At 33.7% G+C, this 17998-nt stretch overlaps 1 protein-coding gene across 2 annotated transcripts; it reads right to left on the bottom strand.

Annotated features, from left to right (window-relative positions):
* Positions 1-613: 613 nt before the first annotated feature.
* On the bottom strand, positions 614-3439 carry LOC117237886 (phospholipase A1). Of its 2 annotated transcripts, XM_033502295.1 has the most exons (3): positions 3038-3439; positions 1898-2497; positions 614-1803 (listed from the first exon to the last, which is right to left on the bottom strand). In XM_033502295.1, exons 1-3 carry the CDS (start codon positions 3351-3353, stop codon positions 1673-1675), a joined length of 1047 nt encoding a protein of 348 aa, XP_033358186.1. In that variant the 5' UTR covers positions 3354-3439; the 3' UTR covers positions 614-1672. The 2 variants fall into 2 exon arrangements, with proteins under 2 accessions (XP_033358186.1, XP_033358185.1); XM_033502294.1 differs by having other exon boundaries at positions 1680-2497.
* Between the last annotated feature and the right edge of the window lie 14559 nt (positions 3440-17998).

Below are 17998 nucleotides of genomic sequence, written 5' to 3'. Positions count from 1 at the left end.
TGTCGAGCATTTAGCCATTGCGATGACGGAATGAAGACCAAAAGTCAGAGTTTAGAAGTACAAAAACAGCAGATTTCTTAAATTTTCTAGCGATGTAGTATGTTACATAGTTTCAAGTAGGTATGTTTTCTTATGGTAACTGATTTGTGGAAGAATAGGGAAATGTTTGGTCCTGTTTTTTTATTTACTTCTTATATACGTATGTTATATTACATATTATACAATATCGTTCAGTGTAAATTATTCTAACATTGAATTTCTATGAAAAAACATTATATACGTGTGCTGATTTAGTTGTACTTTGTTATAATATCGCTATATTATTGCTTTTCTTATATTATATCCATTTGATTTAAACATCATACTTTTTCTCTTCTTCCATTTGATCTGATCAATGAAATCTTCAATTTCACACTTCAGTTTTTTAATTGAAGATTTCAGGCGAAATATGTAAATGATAAAATCTTGAATAAATATTCTTTCCAACTGGCCCCTTAGTTTAACTAAATCTATATTCAAAATTCCAACACAAATATCCGAATTTTTAAAATAATGATTTAAAGCCAAGTAGTAAGAAAATGAAGATATCTTAAACTTCGAATAACGAAATATTTATTTTCTAATTACATTTACAAATATCTTTAAGAAACTACCACATCTCTTCCACTATTGTACTTAAAGTATTAAGTAAAGTGGAACGTAACTTTTCGCTGTGAAACGACTGATCGTTGCTCGAACGTGCAAATCATCGGAACAAGCGATTGCACACCGGCGCTTCGCGAGGACAGATCGAAAAAAAGACGGTTGTCCGTTCGCTGGACATTGTCATGAATACATTTATAGAGGTTCAGTGGAGCGGTTAACGGGATTGATAGGTCGGTAGATCACGGACGCAAGATTTTTCCGGACGGTACGTACCGCGTTTGAATACGCAATCATATTCCGGAATCAGACTACACGCGTCGCGATACCGTACGAAGAGCTACTTGTCCTCAAACACTTGTATGCTTCATCGATTAAATAACGTGGTATCTGTACGATTTAGACACCATTTACACTTGTCCTGTGATATGAATTAATTTAAGGCAATCGACATGTTTTTACACCATATACTTGTATATGTGGTTCAACCACTTTCCATTTCTTTAAAAATACTACATGCAAGGTTTGCCGTGTGGAATGTTGTTTCCTGTAACCGAACTCGATGTTTATAATGCAATTCCTTATCTTTTCGTTTAGTTTGTTGAATAAAAACAGATTAAAAAATTTTATGCGAAGCTTTTTTTTAACCTACTGATCGGATTATTTCTTAATCTGAATTTTCTATGATCATGGAATTCAAAGTTAATAAAGACGGATCAATCCTAAGTAGATCGGTTCTAGTTTTTGCAATATAATAATTAGTTTTGATATCTATTTTTAGGGGAGGTAAAATGACATGTAAAAAGATAATAGATTTCTAAGTAAAGAAATTACTTTGTCTACGAGATTGAGGATTCGAGTGAATTGTATCGTCTAACAGGTTAACAGCTTCGTACTATCTAAAAAATACTGGTATGCTTATCAATTTCTGTACAAATAAGAAAATATTAGACAATAACTCTACTTCTTTAACGATCATCAATACTACCATTAATTCTTTGCTTAATATAAAATTCCGTTTCATTTTACGTTACTTATTTCGCGTTTTACGTACAGTCTTGTATGTTCTATCCTTCCTATGTGTTCCAACGATTTTCTTGTCACTAAAACGTGACTGGTTTGTCCTCGGGTATGCAGCATCTCTCGTCGCCACGTCCGTTACTATATTTAGGACAATAGGGTGGATATTTGTTGGTGAAGCAAAAAGAGCCCCTAGTGCCGACCGGTGTATGCTGGCCCATGGCCACATATTCACCGGCTCTGAGAGCGATTCTTGGTCCGGAAGGGCATCGTCTTGAGCATGGCTCAGCCATCGACTCCTGGCCGACGTTGTCGATACTCTGCGCCATGTAACAGACGACCCAGACGTGGCTGCATAGTTGATAATTCGGCTTGTTCTCACAGTACGGCTGCACTTTGCCACCGTTTACGCAGAAATCCACGTGTCCCATGCGACCACCCTCTCCATAATATCCCGCATTTGTGTGAATCACTTGGACAAAATCTGCGTCCCCACTATCCAGACGATTTACATATCCAGGACGCAGAAGAGGTCTCGCTGGGTCTAGACCGATTATTCGGTGCATTCTGAACAACAGAAAGTTCGCCATGATCCCACAGATGTGCGCGCCCAACGAGTGCCCCACGCAGGTTGTTCTCGAAATAGGTAAACCTAGGTTCCGTAAAGTGGTCAAAGTGCCGGCGAGGCAACGTGCTACTGGACGAAGGTTCGCTACAGCCGCTGGGTAACAGGGTGGCGCACACAAAGCACCCCAGTCAACCAGGAACACGTTGTAGCTTCCGTTTCGAAGGTAGGCGTCGCGAAGAACGGATATGGGAAGGGTGTCGTCACCGCCTGAAAAGAGAAACAAGGAATTTAAAAAATTTTATTTTTTCTTATAGGTTTTGAATGGTTTTTCTAAATAACCGATATCAGGTTATAGATAAGATAACGAGTAGAATTTAATTAAGATATTTTTCTATTGTAGGAGTTAAGAGACGATTTCAGTAGCACCGATGTATTACTTTATTCTTGTATCAAATTATAATAAGAAGCAAATTTTAATCAGGACAAGAAAATATTATTCTATGTAAAATTTAAGAAAAACTATCAAATACGTCCATGATAACTTTATTCTAATACCAAAATACATGAAGCGATCCAATCAGAAATATTCTTTTATCCTTTTCAAGCTGTAAAAGAAGCTTCTTCGAGTTCCCATGATAAACTCATTTTCATATCTAATTACTAATATTTAGATACATGTAAAGTTGCACCAAACAACAGATAGATTCCAATTCAGTCACTTCAACGAATGTCACTACAACTTTTGTCGTTCCATAGTTTAACACGTCAAATGAAATGAATTTGAGCAAACATAAAATATTCATGCACCTGCGTATCCGTGTATCAAAAGAACGTTCTCTTTGGTCGGATCATAATCCTGTCGCAGCCAGTCGGATTCTCTAGAGTCGAGTTCTCGTCTTGGTCGATGGAACGTATAAAGGAAAACACGAACATCAGGGTCGGGACAAGAATCTCTATCGTTTCCCCGTCTCCAGACGCAATTTTCTCGATTGTACTGTGCCGCGAGACCATTTTGCAGCGCTTCTTGGATGGGACCGCGTGGTTCTTTCCTCTTAATTGAAAGAGCTTCGACCGAGAACACGGCGAATAGGATGAACGACGATTTTAACGTTAGCACGAGCATCTCGCGATAGTACTGTTTGTCGTGACCGCGGCGATAGGAGAACTGATCGTATGTACGGTAATTCTTCGAGTGCCGCCTTGTCCTTCGTCGAACTCCCACCTTTTTCACCTATCGATCCTCGTTAGACAATTAGGGGACTCAAGAATAGATGGGAGGGAAGGACGAGTGAGTTTCACGTCTACGTCATCGATTTTGTTATCGATGATACCTGTAGTATGAGAAACGATAAATAGTTAACGATGTCGCTGTTTCTTATGTGTTTTGGTAGCATCACTTTCGATGCAAAGCTATGTCGTTGTTGTGACATAGCTGTGACACAAGTTGTGACGAGTATGATAATTTTTGGTGAACCGGATAGAAATTGAATGGCAAACACGAAACGATAAACGAATGAAGGAACCTGTTTTTTGCGCGTGGCTTACAAGGAAACAGAGATTATGGAGATGTGTGGAGATTATTATGATCAGGATCTTAGCTAAACGAATTGAAGCTATTTATGATCTTTGAATTCCCTTTCATTTGTCTCCATTTTCATTTTTCGAATAATTGACTACTTTTAAATTATTTAAATATTACTTAAATAGGGATGATCATATTTTTTTTGCAGTCCGATTTTTTAGAAATTTTATAATAACAAAAAATGGCGAAACGTAAATATCATAGGAGATTAAGAAACAGTGTGATTCAATTTGGATCGAGCGTACGTTTCATCTTTCGTTCTTTGAAATAGTAAAGTTATCGAAAATCAGAGAAGATGCTTACGTATGTATCTATTTCATGGAAAGTTACGAAGTTCACCAGGATGCCTTTAGAAACGTTATATTGTTATATTGTATTAGGTTATATTATATTACGTTATATAAAATGTTGAGATCGACTGATAGAGGAACGAGTGGATGAATTTGTAATAGAAACATATATTGAAATAAGTATAGGTATAAGTACAGGTATAGCATATGCTGATTCATATCCTCACTCTTTCATTGTTACAATACAATAGAATATGATAGCGAGCACGTTCATAGATTTATAGCAAAGGCATTACCAAAAAAGTTAACCTTGGTTAACTCTAGCTGAAGGCTATAAGAAACAGCAATAACAATCTACTTGTAGCCTTTTTGTTTGTAGACATTGTAATCCAAAATAACATTAATATTCAAAGGCACAGAAGTCGAAAATATAGAATAAAAATTTTTCGTTTGAGGCTTTGTTTTCGAGAAAATCGACTTTGAATTTTCGCTCGGTACGCGTGCACTTTATCACGTCTCGTTATAACGGATCTCACTATAGATCGTTGTCTCGAAGGAAAAATTAAAAAATAAATTTTAAAAAATTAAAAAAAAAATTTTTTATTCTATATTTTCGACTTCTTCTTTCGCGTAGAATCACCCCCTTTCCGCTTGTACCACCAGTTATCAACCACCCTGTATAACGTTATATTATATTACATTACATACTATAATGTTATATTGTATTGTGTTATATTACATTACGTCATATAGTATTACGTTATATAGTGTTACGTTATATCATAACACGTTATAATATATGACGTTATATTGAATCACGTTATATTATATTACATTATATAGTATTACGTTTTAACGTTTTAACGTATTACGGTATATAGTATTGTCACGTCCCGCGACCTGCACGATCCATAGTGCGAAAGTTAAATTGATAATTTCTTTCAAATCAAGGTAATTTAAAACGTTTATTCGAAACCGTGTTTACAGTATTTCAAGTGAAAGGCAGTTAAAGCCGCTAAAAGCTATATTTTGCGAAAACTTATCTAACTATGTCTTTATATTTACCTAATTATGTTTTTATAACGATATTAAGACAATTTAAATTGTAAACAAAGTCGGCAGTTGAACAAACGTTGGAGATGTTGCCAAACATTTTCAAAAGAAAGACCCCGACGTTTTTTCATCTTCGACAGATATAAATGTAGCGACTCAGAGAAGTCAGTGAGAATATTTACCGTTCGTTAATCGAGTGAGAATATTTACTGTTCGTCTATCGAGTAATAATAATTATTATCGTTCGTCTATCGAGTATATTAATTAATTACCGTTCGTCAACAGAATAATTACCATTGTCTATCGAAGAATTACGAGGCAGTCCGCTTCTTTTACGAGCAAGTTATGCTCGTAAAGGAGCGGGCAGAGAGAGAAAGAGTGAAAAACTCTTACCCTTGTAGGGTAACGCGTTGGAGAGGGATAGCGGTCAGGTGGCCCAGAGCCGCTTCACTGCCGTCTCAACGGGCCGCGACTAGAGGGGCGGATGGCGCTAGGGGCAGTGGCCCCCTCTAGCGCCAAACCTAAGAGTTAAGAACTTTTAGGACTGGCTCAAACAAGAAGACGCAGGAGGGGGGTGCAACGGAAAGATAATTCGATCGAGGTCCCCGGAGCACTCCTGTACAAGCGTAGGAAGACCATCGTGGAGTTTTAGTCGGTAAAAGTCCGACACTACTCTGCTGTCACCGATTATAAGTAGCAGCAGCAGAGTGTCCATGAGGATTTCTCCACGTATAAAAAAGAAAATGTCTATCGAAGAGTTAGTAATCATTTTGTCTATCAAAGAAGGATCATCTTGTCAACCGAAGAATCATCATTTTGTCAATCGAAGAATTACCATTTTGTCAACCGAAGAATTTTATATCCGTCAGTCTGTCAGTCAATTGTCAAAATCGAAATCGAGTAAGATTTGAATAAATCATTGCATATTGCAAATATACTTTCGAAAAACTTTCATCCTCTCCCGCGCATAGCAGGTTAGCCGAAAATGGAGCTTATTGGCAGTTGCATTAAACGTCAGTTAACGCTACCATCTCGTCGGCAAATAAATAGAACGTAACAATATATACAGATCAAATTTATTGGTGGCAGCGGTGGGATACACTCCACGGAAGATTAAAGTTCTTACGAGTGTTGACAAAATATAAATAGAAAACATGTCGATCGCAAGAGACTCACTGAATGAGGACACGCTCTTGACATTGTCAGAAAATGTGAAAGCGTGGGATGAAAATTTTCGCGTATTAACCTAAGAATTGTTAAATTAGAGGAAAAAGCGTATATAAGTAAGGTAACAAACGAAACTGAGATACCTACATTATCGTCGATAACAACGCGAGAGACCAGAGCGATCGAGGATAACTCCCAACCGATTAAGTAAAAGGTACGATCGAATCGGTACCAGTGATAGCGAAATATGGTACCAAGGCATCAAGAGCATCAATTGGTAAAATTATTAATGAATAAGCTTCGCTGACACGCGTTTCTTGCCGTAGAAGACTGTCACATAATAAGTTTGAACGATTTTGGGAACAAATCAAAAGACATGTTCGGTCCAGGAAAAACTGTTAACGAATATAGGAGAGATGGTATAACGGTATAAAGTATTACGTTATATGGTATGACGTTATAACGTATTACGTTAAATGGTATGACGTTATAACGTATTACGTTATATAGTATGACGTTATAACGTTTTACGATATATGGTATGCCATTATAACGTATTAGGTTATATGGTATACCGTTATAACGATTTAGTTTATATGGTATGCCTTTTTAACGTATTAGGTTATATGGTATGACGTTATAACGTATTACGTTACATGGTACAACTACATAACGTGTAACGGTTTGTGTTATGACGCTATATCGTATTACGTTATATGGGATGACGTTATAACGTATTACGTTGCATGGGATGGCCTTATAACGTATTGCGTTAGATGGTATGACGTTATAACGTATTACGTTATATGGTATGCCGTTATAACGTATTGCATTATATGGTATGACGTTATAACGTATTAAGTTATATGGTATGCCGTTATAACGTATTAGGTTATATGGTATGCCGTTATAACGTATTAGGTTATACGGTATGACGGTTTAACGCCTTACGTTATATGGGACGATGTTACAACGTATTACGTTATATGTTATAACGTAATAACGTAATACGTTATATGGTATGACGTTATAACGTATTACGTTACATGGTACAACTATATAACGTGTAACGGTTTGTGTTATGACGCTATATCGTATTACGTTATATGGGATGACGTTATAACGTATTACGTTACATGGGATGGCGTTATAACGTATTGCGTTAGATGGTATGACGTTATAACGTATTAAGTTATATGGTATGCCGTTATAACGTATTGCGTTATATGGGACGATGTTACAACGTATTACGATATATGGGATGACGTTATAACGTATTACGTTATATGGGATGACGTTATACCGTATTACGTTATATGGTATGACGCTATATCGTATTACGTTATATGGTATGACGTTATAACGTATTACGTTATACGGATCGACGTTATAACGTATTACGTTAGATGGTATGACGTTATAACGTATTACGTTATATAGTATGACGTTATAACGTTTTACGATATATGGTATGCCATTATAACGTATTAGGTTATATGGTATACCGTTATAACGATTTAGTTTATATGGTATGCCTTTTTAACGTATTAGGTTATATGGTATGACGTTATAACGTATTACGTTATATGGTATGACGTTATAACGTATCACGTTATATGGTACAACGATATAACGCATTACGTTATGTGGCATAACGATATAACGTGTTACGTTATATGATATGACGCGATATCGTATTACTTTATATGGTATGGCTTGACAACGTTATACGTTATATGGGACGATGATACAACGTATTACTTTATGTGGTATAACGATAGAACGTGTTACGTTATATGTTATGACGTTCTAACGTGTTACGTTATATGTTATGACGCTATTTCTTATTACGTTATATGGTATGACGTTATAACGTATTACGTTATACGGATCGACGTTATAACGTATTACGTTAGATGGTATGACGTTTTAACGTATTACGTTATATGGGATGACGTTATAACGTATTACGTTATATGGTATGACGTTATAACGTATTGCGTTATATGGGATGACGTTATAACGTATTACGTTACATGGGAAGAAGTTATAAGTTATTATGGTATATGGTGTAACGTTATAACGTGTTACGTTATATGTTATAACGTAATAACGTAATACGTTATATGGTATGACGTTATAACGTATTACGTTATATGGTATGACGTTATAACGTATTACGTTATATGGTATGACGTTATAACGTATTACGTTATATGGTATGACGTTATAACGTATTACGTTATATGGGATGACGTTATAAGGTATTACGAGATATGGTATGCCCTTATAACGTATTAGGTTAAATGGTATGCCGTTATAACGTATTAGGTTATACGATATGACGGTTTAACGCATTACGTTATATGGAACGATGTTACAACGTATTACGTTATATGTTATAACGTAATAACGTAATACGTTATATGGTATGACGTTATAACGTATTACGTTACATGGTACAACTATATAACGTGTAACGGTTTGTGTTATGACGCTATATCGTATTACGTTATATGGGATGACGTTATAACGTATTACGTTATATGGGATGACGTTATAACGTATTACGTTATATGGTATGACGTTATAACGTATTACGTTATATGGGATGACGTTATAACGTATTACGTTATATGGTATGACGTTATAACGTATTACGTTATATGGTATGACGTTATAACGTATTACGTTATATGGTATGACGTTATAACGTATTAGGTTATATGGTATGACATTGTAACGTATTACGTTATATGGTATGCCGTTATAACGTATTAGGTTATATGGTATGACGTTATAACGTATTAGGTTATACGGTATGACGGTTTAACGTATTACGTTATATGGGACGATGTTACAACGTATGACGTTATATGGTATAACGATATAACTTGTTACGTTATATGTTATGACGTTATAACGTAATACGTTATATGGGATGACGTTATAACGTAATAGGTTATATGGTATGACCTTATAACGTATTACGTTAAATGGTATGACGTTATAACGTATTACGTTACATGGGAGGAAGTTATAAGGTATTATGGTATATGGTGTAACGTTATAACGTGTTACGTTATATGTTATAACGTAATAACGTAATACGTTATATGGTATGACATTATAACGTATTACGTTATATGGTATGACGTTATAACGTATTACGTTATATGGTATGACGTTATAACGTATTACGTTATATGGTATGACGTTATAACGTAATACATCATATGGTATGAAATTATAACGTATTACGATATAGGGTATGACGTTATAACGTATTACGTTATATGGTATGACGTTATAACGTATTACGTTATATGGTATGACGTTATAACGTAATACGTTATATGGGACGATGTTACAACGTATTACGTTATGTGGTATAACGATATAACGTGTTACGTTATATGTTATGACGTTATAACGTGTTACGTTATATGTTATGACGCTATATCTTATTACGTTATATGGTATGACGTTATAACGTATTACGTTACATGGTATGACGTTATAACGTATTACGTTATATGGTATGACGTTATAACGTATTACGTTACATGGTACAACTATATAACGTGTAACGGTTTGTGTTATGACGCTATATCGTATTACGTTATATGGGATGACGTTATAACGTATTACGTTATATGGTATGGCGTTATAACGTATTAGGTTATATGGTATACCGTTGTAACGTATTAGTTTATATGGTATGACGTTATAACGTATTACGTTATATGGTATGACATTATAACGTATTACGTTATACGGATCGACCTTATAACGTATTACGTTAGATTGTATGTCGTTATAACGTATTAGGTTATATGATATACCGTTATAACGTATTGGTTTATATGGCATGTCGTTATAACGTATTACGTTATATGGTATGACGTTCTAACGTAATACGTTATATGGGACGATGTTACAACGTATTAAGTTATGTGGTATAACGATATAACGTGTTACGTTATATGTTATGACGTTATAACGTATTACGTTATATGTTATAACGTAATAACGTAATACGCTATATGGTATGACGTTATAACGTATTACGTTATATGTTATGACGTTATAACGTATTACGTTATATGGGATGACGTTATAACGTATTACGTTATATGGTATGACGTTATAACGTATTACGTTATATGGTATGACGTTATAACGTATTACGTTATATGGGACGATGTTACAACGTATTACGTTATATGTTACAACGATATAACGTGTTACGTTAAATGTTATAACGCTATTTCTTATTACGTTATATGGTATGAAGTCATAACGTATTACGTTATACGGATCGACGTTATAACGTATTAGGTTATACGGTATGACGGTTTAACGCATTACGTTATATGGGACGATGTTACAACGTATTACGTTATATGTTATAACGTAATAACGTAATACGCTATATGGTATGACGTTATAACGTATGACGTTAGATTTTATGACGTTTTAACGTATTACGTTATATGGGATGAAGTTATAACGTATTACGTTACATGGGACGAAGTTATAAGGTATTATGGTATTTGGTGTAACGTTATAACGTATTACGTTATATGTTATAACGTAATAACGTGATACGTTATATGGCATGACGTTGTAACGTATTACGAGATATGGTATGCCGTTATAACGTATTGCGTTATATGGTATGACGTTATAACGTATTACGTTACATGGTACAACGATATAACGTGTTACGTTATATGTTATGACGCTATATCTTATTACGTTATATGGTATGCCGTTATAACGTATTAGATTATATGGTATACCGTTATAACGTATTAATTTATATGGTATGACGTTATAACCTATTACGTTATATGGGATGACGTTATACCGTATTACGTTATATGGTATGACGTTATAACGTATTACGTTATATGGTATGACGTTATAACGTATTAGGTTATATGGTATGACGTTATAACGTATTACGTTATATGGGACGATGTTACAACGTATTACGTTATATGTTATAACGTAATAACGTAATACGTTATATGGTATGACGTTATAACGTATTACGTTACATGGTACAACGATATAACGTGTTACGTTATATGTTATGACGCTATATCATATTACGTTATATGGTATGCCGTTATAACGTATTAGGTTATATGGTATACCGTTATAACGTATTACGTTATATGGTATGACGTTATAACGTATTACGTTATATGGGATGACGTTATAACGTATTACGTTATATGGTATGACGTTATAACGTATTACGTTATATGGTATGACGTTATAACGTATTACGTTATATGGTATGACGTTATAACGTATTACGTTATATGGGACGATGTTACAACGTATTACGTTATATGTTACAACGATATAACGTGTTACGTTATATGTTATGACGCTATATCGTATTACGTTATACGGGATGACGTTATAACGTATTAGATTATATGGTATACCGTTATAACGTATTAGTTTATATGGTATGACGTTATAACGTATTACGTTATATGGGATGACGCTATAACGTTTTACGTTATATGGTATGCCGTTATAACGTATTAGGTTATATGGTATGCCGTTATAACGTATTACGTTATATGGTATGACGTTATAACGTATTACGTTATATGGGATGACGTTATAACGTATTACGTTATATGGTATGACGTTATAACGTATTACGTTATATGCTATAACTTTATAACGTATTACGTTATATGGGATGACGTTATAACTTATTACGTTATATGGTATGCCGTTATAACATATTACGTTATATGGCATAACGTTATAACGTATTACGTTATATGGTATGACGTTATAACGTATTACGTTATATGGGATGACGTTATAACGTATTACGTTATATGGTATGACGTTATAACGTATTACGTTATATGGGACGATGTTACAACGTATTACGTTAAATGGTATCACGTTATAACGTATTACGTTACATGGGAAGAAGTTATAAGTTATTATGGTATATGGTGTAACGTTATAACGTGTTACGTTATATGTTATAACGTAATAACGTAATACGTTATATGGTATGACGTTATAACGTATTACGTTATATGGTATGACGTTATAACGTATTACGTTATATGGTATGACGTTATAACGTATTACGTTATATGGTATGACGTTATAACGTATTACGTTATATGGCATGACGTTATAAGGTATTACGAGATATGGTATGCCCTTATAACGTATTAGGTTATATGGTATGCCGTTATAACGTATTAGGTTATACGATATGACGGTTTAACGCATTAGGTTATATGGAACGATGTTACAACGTATTACGTTATATGTTGTAACGTAATAACGTAATACGTTATATGGTATGACGTTATAACGTATTGCGTTATATGGGATGACGTTATAACGTATTACGTTACATGGGACGAAGTTATAAGGTATTATGGTATATGGTGTAACGTTATAAGGTATTACGTTATATGTTATAACGTAATAACGTGAAACGTTATATGGCATGACGTTATAGCGTATTGCATTATATGGTATGACGTTATAACGTATTAGGTTATACGGTATGACGGTTTAACGTATTACGTTATATGGTATGACGTTATAACGTATTAGTTTATATGGTATGACGTTATAACATATTAGGTTATACGGTATGACGGTTTAACGTATTACGTTATATGGGACGATGTTACAACGTATGACGTTACATGGTATAACGATATAACTTGTTACGTTATATGTTATGACGTTATAACGTAATACGTTATATGGGATGACGTTATAACGTAATAGGTTATATGGTATGACGTTATAACGTATTACGTTATACGGATCGACCTTATAACGTATTACGTTAGATGGTATGCCGTTATAACGTATTAGGTTATATGATATACCGTTATAACGTATTGGTTTATATGGCATGTCGTTATAACGTATTACGTTATATGGTATGACGTTCTAACGTGTTACGTTATATGTTATGACGCTATTTCTTATTACGTTATATGGTATGACGTTATAACGTATTTCGTTATACGGATCGCCGTTATAACGTATTACGTTAGATGGTATGGCGTTTTAACGTATTACGTTATATGGGATGACGTTATAACGTATTACGTTACATGGTGCAACTATATAACGTGTAACGGTTTGTGTTATGACGCTATATCGTATTACGTTATATGGGATGACGTTATAACGTATTACGTTATATGGTATGGCGTTATAACGTATTAGGTTATATGGTATACCGTTGTAACGTATTAGTTTATATGGTATGACGTTATAACGTATTACGTTATATGGTATGACATTATAACGTATTACGTTATACGGATCGACCTTATAACGTATTACGTTAGATGGTATGCCGTTATAACGTATTAGGTTATATGATATACCGTTATAACGTATTGGTTTATATGGCATGTCGTTATAACGTATTACGTTATATGGTATGACGTTCTAACGAAATACGTTATATGGGACGATGTTACAACGTATTAAGTTATGTGGTATAACGATATAACGTGTTACGTTATATGCTATGACGTTATAACGTATTACGTTATATGTTATAACGTAATAACGTAATACGCTATATGGTATGACGTTATAACGTATTACGTTAGATTTTATGACGTTTTAACGCATTACGTTATATGGGATGACGTTATAACGTATTACGTTATATGGTATGACGTTATAACGTATTGCGTTATATGGGATGACGTTATAACGTATTACGTTACATGGGACGAAGTTATAAGGTATTATGGTATATGGTGTAACGTTATAACGTATTACGTTATATGTTATAACGTAATAACGTGAAACGTTATATGGCATGACGTTATAACGTATTGCATTATATGGTATGACGTTATAACGTATTAAGTTATATGGTATGATGTTATAACGTATTGCGTTATATGGGACGATGTTACAACGTATTACGTTATATGTTACAACGATATAACGTGTTACGTTATATGTTATGACGCTATATCGCATTACGTTATATGGGATGACGTTATAACGTATTACGTTATATGGTATGCCGTTATAACGTATTACGTTATATGGTATGACGTTATAACGTATTACGTTATATGGTATGACGTTATAACGTATTACGTTATATGGGATGACGTTATATCGTAATACATCATATGGTATGACGTTATAACGTATTACGTTATATGGTATGCCGTTATAACGTATTACGTTATATGGTATGACGTTATAACGTATTACGTTATATGGGATGACGTTATAACGTATTACGTTATATGGTATGACGTTATAACGTATTACGTTATATGGTATGACGTTATAACGTATTACGTTATATGGTATGACGTTATAACGTATTACGTTATATGGGACGACGTTATAACGTATTACGTTATATGGTATAACGATATAACGTATTACGATATATGTTATAACGCTATTTCTTATTACGTTATATGGTATGAAGTCATAACGTATTACGTTATACGGATCGACGTTATAACGTATTAGGTTATACGTTATGACAGTTTAACGCACTACGTTATATGGGACGATGTTACAACGTATTACGTTATATGGTATGACGTTATAACGTTTTACGTTATATGGTATGACGTTATAACGTATTACGTTATATGGTATGACGTTATAACGTATTAGGTTATATGGGATGACGTTATAACGAATTACGTTACATGGGACGAAGTTATAAGGTATTATGGTATTTGGTGTAACGTTATAACGTATTACGTTATATGTTATAACGTAATAACGTGATACGTTATATGGCATGACGTTGTAACGTATTACGAGATATGGTATGCCGTTATAACGTATTGCGTTATATGGTATGACGTTATAACGTATTACGTTACATGGTACAACGATATAACGTGTTACGTTATATGTTATGACGCTATATCTTATTACGTTATATGGTATGCCGTTATAACGTATTAGATTATATGGTATACCGTTATAACGTATTAGTTTATATGGTATGACGTTATAACCTATTACGTTATATGGGATGACGTTATACCGTATTACGTTATATGGTATGACGTTATAACGTATTACGTTATATAGTATGACGTTATAACGTATTAGGTTATATGGTATGACGTTATAACGTATTAGGTTATATGGGACGATGTTACAACGTATTACGTTATATGTTATAACGTAATAACGTAATACGTTATATGGTATGACGTTATAACGTATTACGTTACATGGTACAACGATATAACGTGTTACGTTATATGTTATGACGCTATATCTTATTACGTTATATGGTATGCCGTTATAACGTATTAGATTATATGGTATACCGTTATAACGTATTAGTTTATATGGTATGACGTTATAACCTATTACGTTATATGGGATGACGTTATACCGTATTACGTTATATGGTATGACGTTATAACGTATTACGTTATATAGTATGACGTTATAACGTATTACGTTATATGGTATGACGTTATAACGTATTAGGTTATATGGGACGATGTTACAACGTATTACGTTATATGTTATAACGTAATAACGTAATACGTTATATGGTATGACGTTATAACGTATTACGTTACATGGTACAACGATATAACGTGTTACGTTATATGTTATGACGCTATATCTTATTACGTTATATGGTATGCCGTTATAACGTATTAGATTATATGGTATACCGTTATAACGTATTAGTTTATATGGTATGACGTTATAACGTATTACGTTATATGGGATGACGTTATAACGTATTACGTTATATGGTATGACGTTATAACGTATTACGTTATATGGTATGACGTTATAACGTATTACGTTATATGGTATGACGTTATAACGTATTACGTTATATGGGACGATGTTACAACGTATTACGTTATATGTTACAACGATATAACGTGTTACGTTATATGTTATGACGCTATATCGTATTACGTTATATGGGATGACGTTATAACGTATTACGTTATATGGTATGACGTTATAACGTATTACGTTATATGGTATGACGTTATAACGTATTACGTTATATGGGATGACGCTATAACGTATTACGTTATATGGTATGCCGTTATAACGTATTACGTTATATGGTATGCCGTTATAACGTATTACGTTATATGGTATGACGTTATAACGTATTACGTTATATGGGATGACGTTATAACGTATTACGTTATATGGTATGACGTTATAACGTATTACGTTATATGGTATGACGTTATAACGTATTACGTTATATAGTATGACGTTATAACATTTTACGTTATATGGTATGCCGTTATAACGTATTAGGTTATATGGTATACCGTTATAACGTATTAGTTTATATGGTATGACTTTTTAACGTATTAGGTTATATGGTATGACGTTATAACGTATTACGTTATATGGTATGACGTTATAACGTATTACGTTATATGGGACGATGTTACAACGCATTACGTTATGTGGTATAACGATATAACGTGTTACGTTATATGATATGACGCTATATCGTATTACTTTATATGGTATGGCTTGATAACGTTATACGTTGTATGGGACGATGATACAACGTATTACGTTATGTGGTATAACGATATAACGTGTTACGTTATATGTTATGACGTTCTAACGTGTTACGTTATATGTTATGACGCTATTTCTTATTACGTTATATGGTATGACGTTATAACGTATTACGTTATATAATATGACGTTATAACATTTTACGTTATATGGTATGCCGTTATAACGTATTAGGTTATATGGTATACCGTTATAACGTATTAGTTTATATGGTATGACTTTTTAACGTATTAGGTTATATGGTATGACGTTATAGCGTATTACGTTATATGGTATGACGTTATAACCTATTACGTTATATGGGACGATGTTACAACGTATTACGTTAAATGGTATGACGTTATAACGTATTACGTTACATGGGAAGAAGTTATAAGTTATTATGGTATATGGTGTAACGTTATAACGTGTTACGTTATATGTTATAACGTTATAACGTAATACGTTATATGGTATGACGTTATAACGTATTACGTTATATGGTATGACGTTATAACGTATTACGTTATATGGTATGACGTTAGAACGTATTACGTTATATGGTATGACGTTATAACGTATTACGTTATATGGGATGACGTTATAAGGTATTACGAGATATGGTATGCCCTTATAACGTATTAGGTTATATGGTATGCCGTTATAACGTATTAGGTTATACGATATGACGGTTTAACGCATTACGTTATATGGAACGATGTTACAACGTATTACGTTATATGTTATAACGTAATAACGTAATACGTTATATGGTATGACGTTATAACGTATTACGTTACATGGTACAACTATATAACGTGTAACGGTTTGTGTTATGACGCTATATCGTATTACGTTATATCGGATGACGTTATAACGTATTACGTTACATGGGATGGCGTTATAACTTATTGCGTTATATGGTATGACGTTATAACGTATTACGTTATATGGGATGACGTTATACCGTATTACGTTATATGGTATGACGTTATAACGTATTACGTTATATGGTATGACGTTATAACGTATTAGGTTATATGGTATGACGTTATAACATATTAGTTTATATGGTATGAC

The sequence above is a fragment of the Bombus vosnesenskii genome, unplaced genomic scaffold, assembly GCF_011952255.1.
Source record: "Bombus vosnesenskii isolate JDL3184/JDL3185 unplaced genomic scaffold, Bvos_JDL3184-5_v1.1 scf7180000013403, whole genome shotgun sequence".
NCBI lineage: Eukaryota > Metazoa > Arthropoda > Insecta > Hymenoptera > Apidae > Bombus > Bombus vosnesenskii.
This window is presented reverse-complemented; position numbering and strand designations above follow the sequence as displayed.

Bases quoted from the DNA above. Each gene is read 5' to 3' on its own strand.
- LOC117237886 (XM_033502294.1), bottom strand. From the start codon at position 3,353: ATGCTCGTGCTAACGTTAAAATCGTCGTTCATCCTATTCGCCGTGTTC. The intron at 2,498-3,037 runs GTGCATGAATAT...TTCTCTTTTCAG, and splicing joins TTTGATACACGGATACGCAG to GCGGTGACGACACCCTTCCC.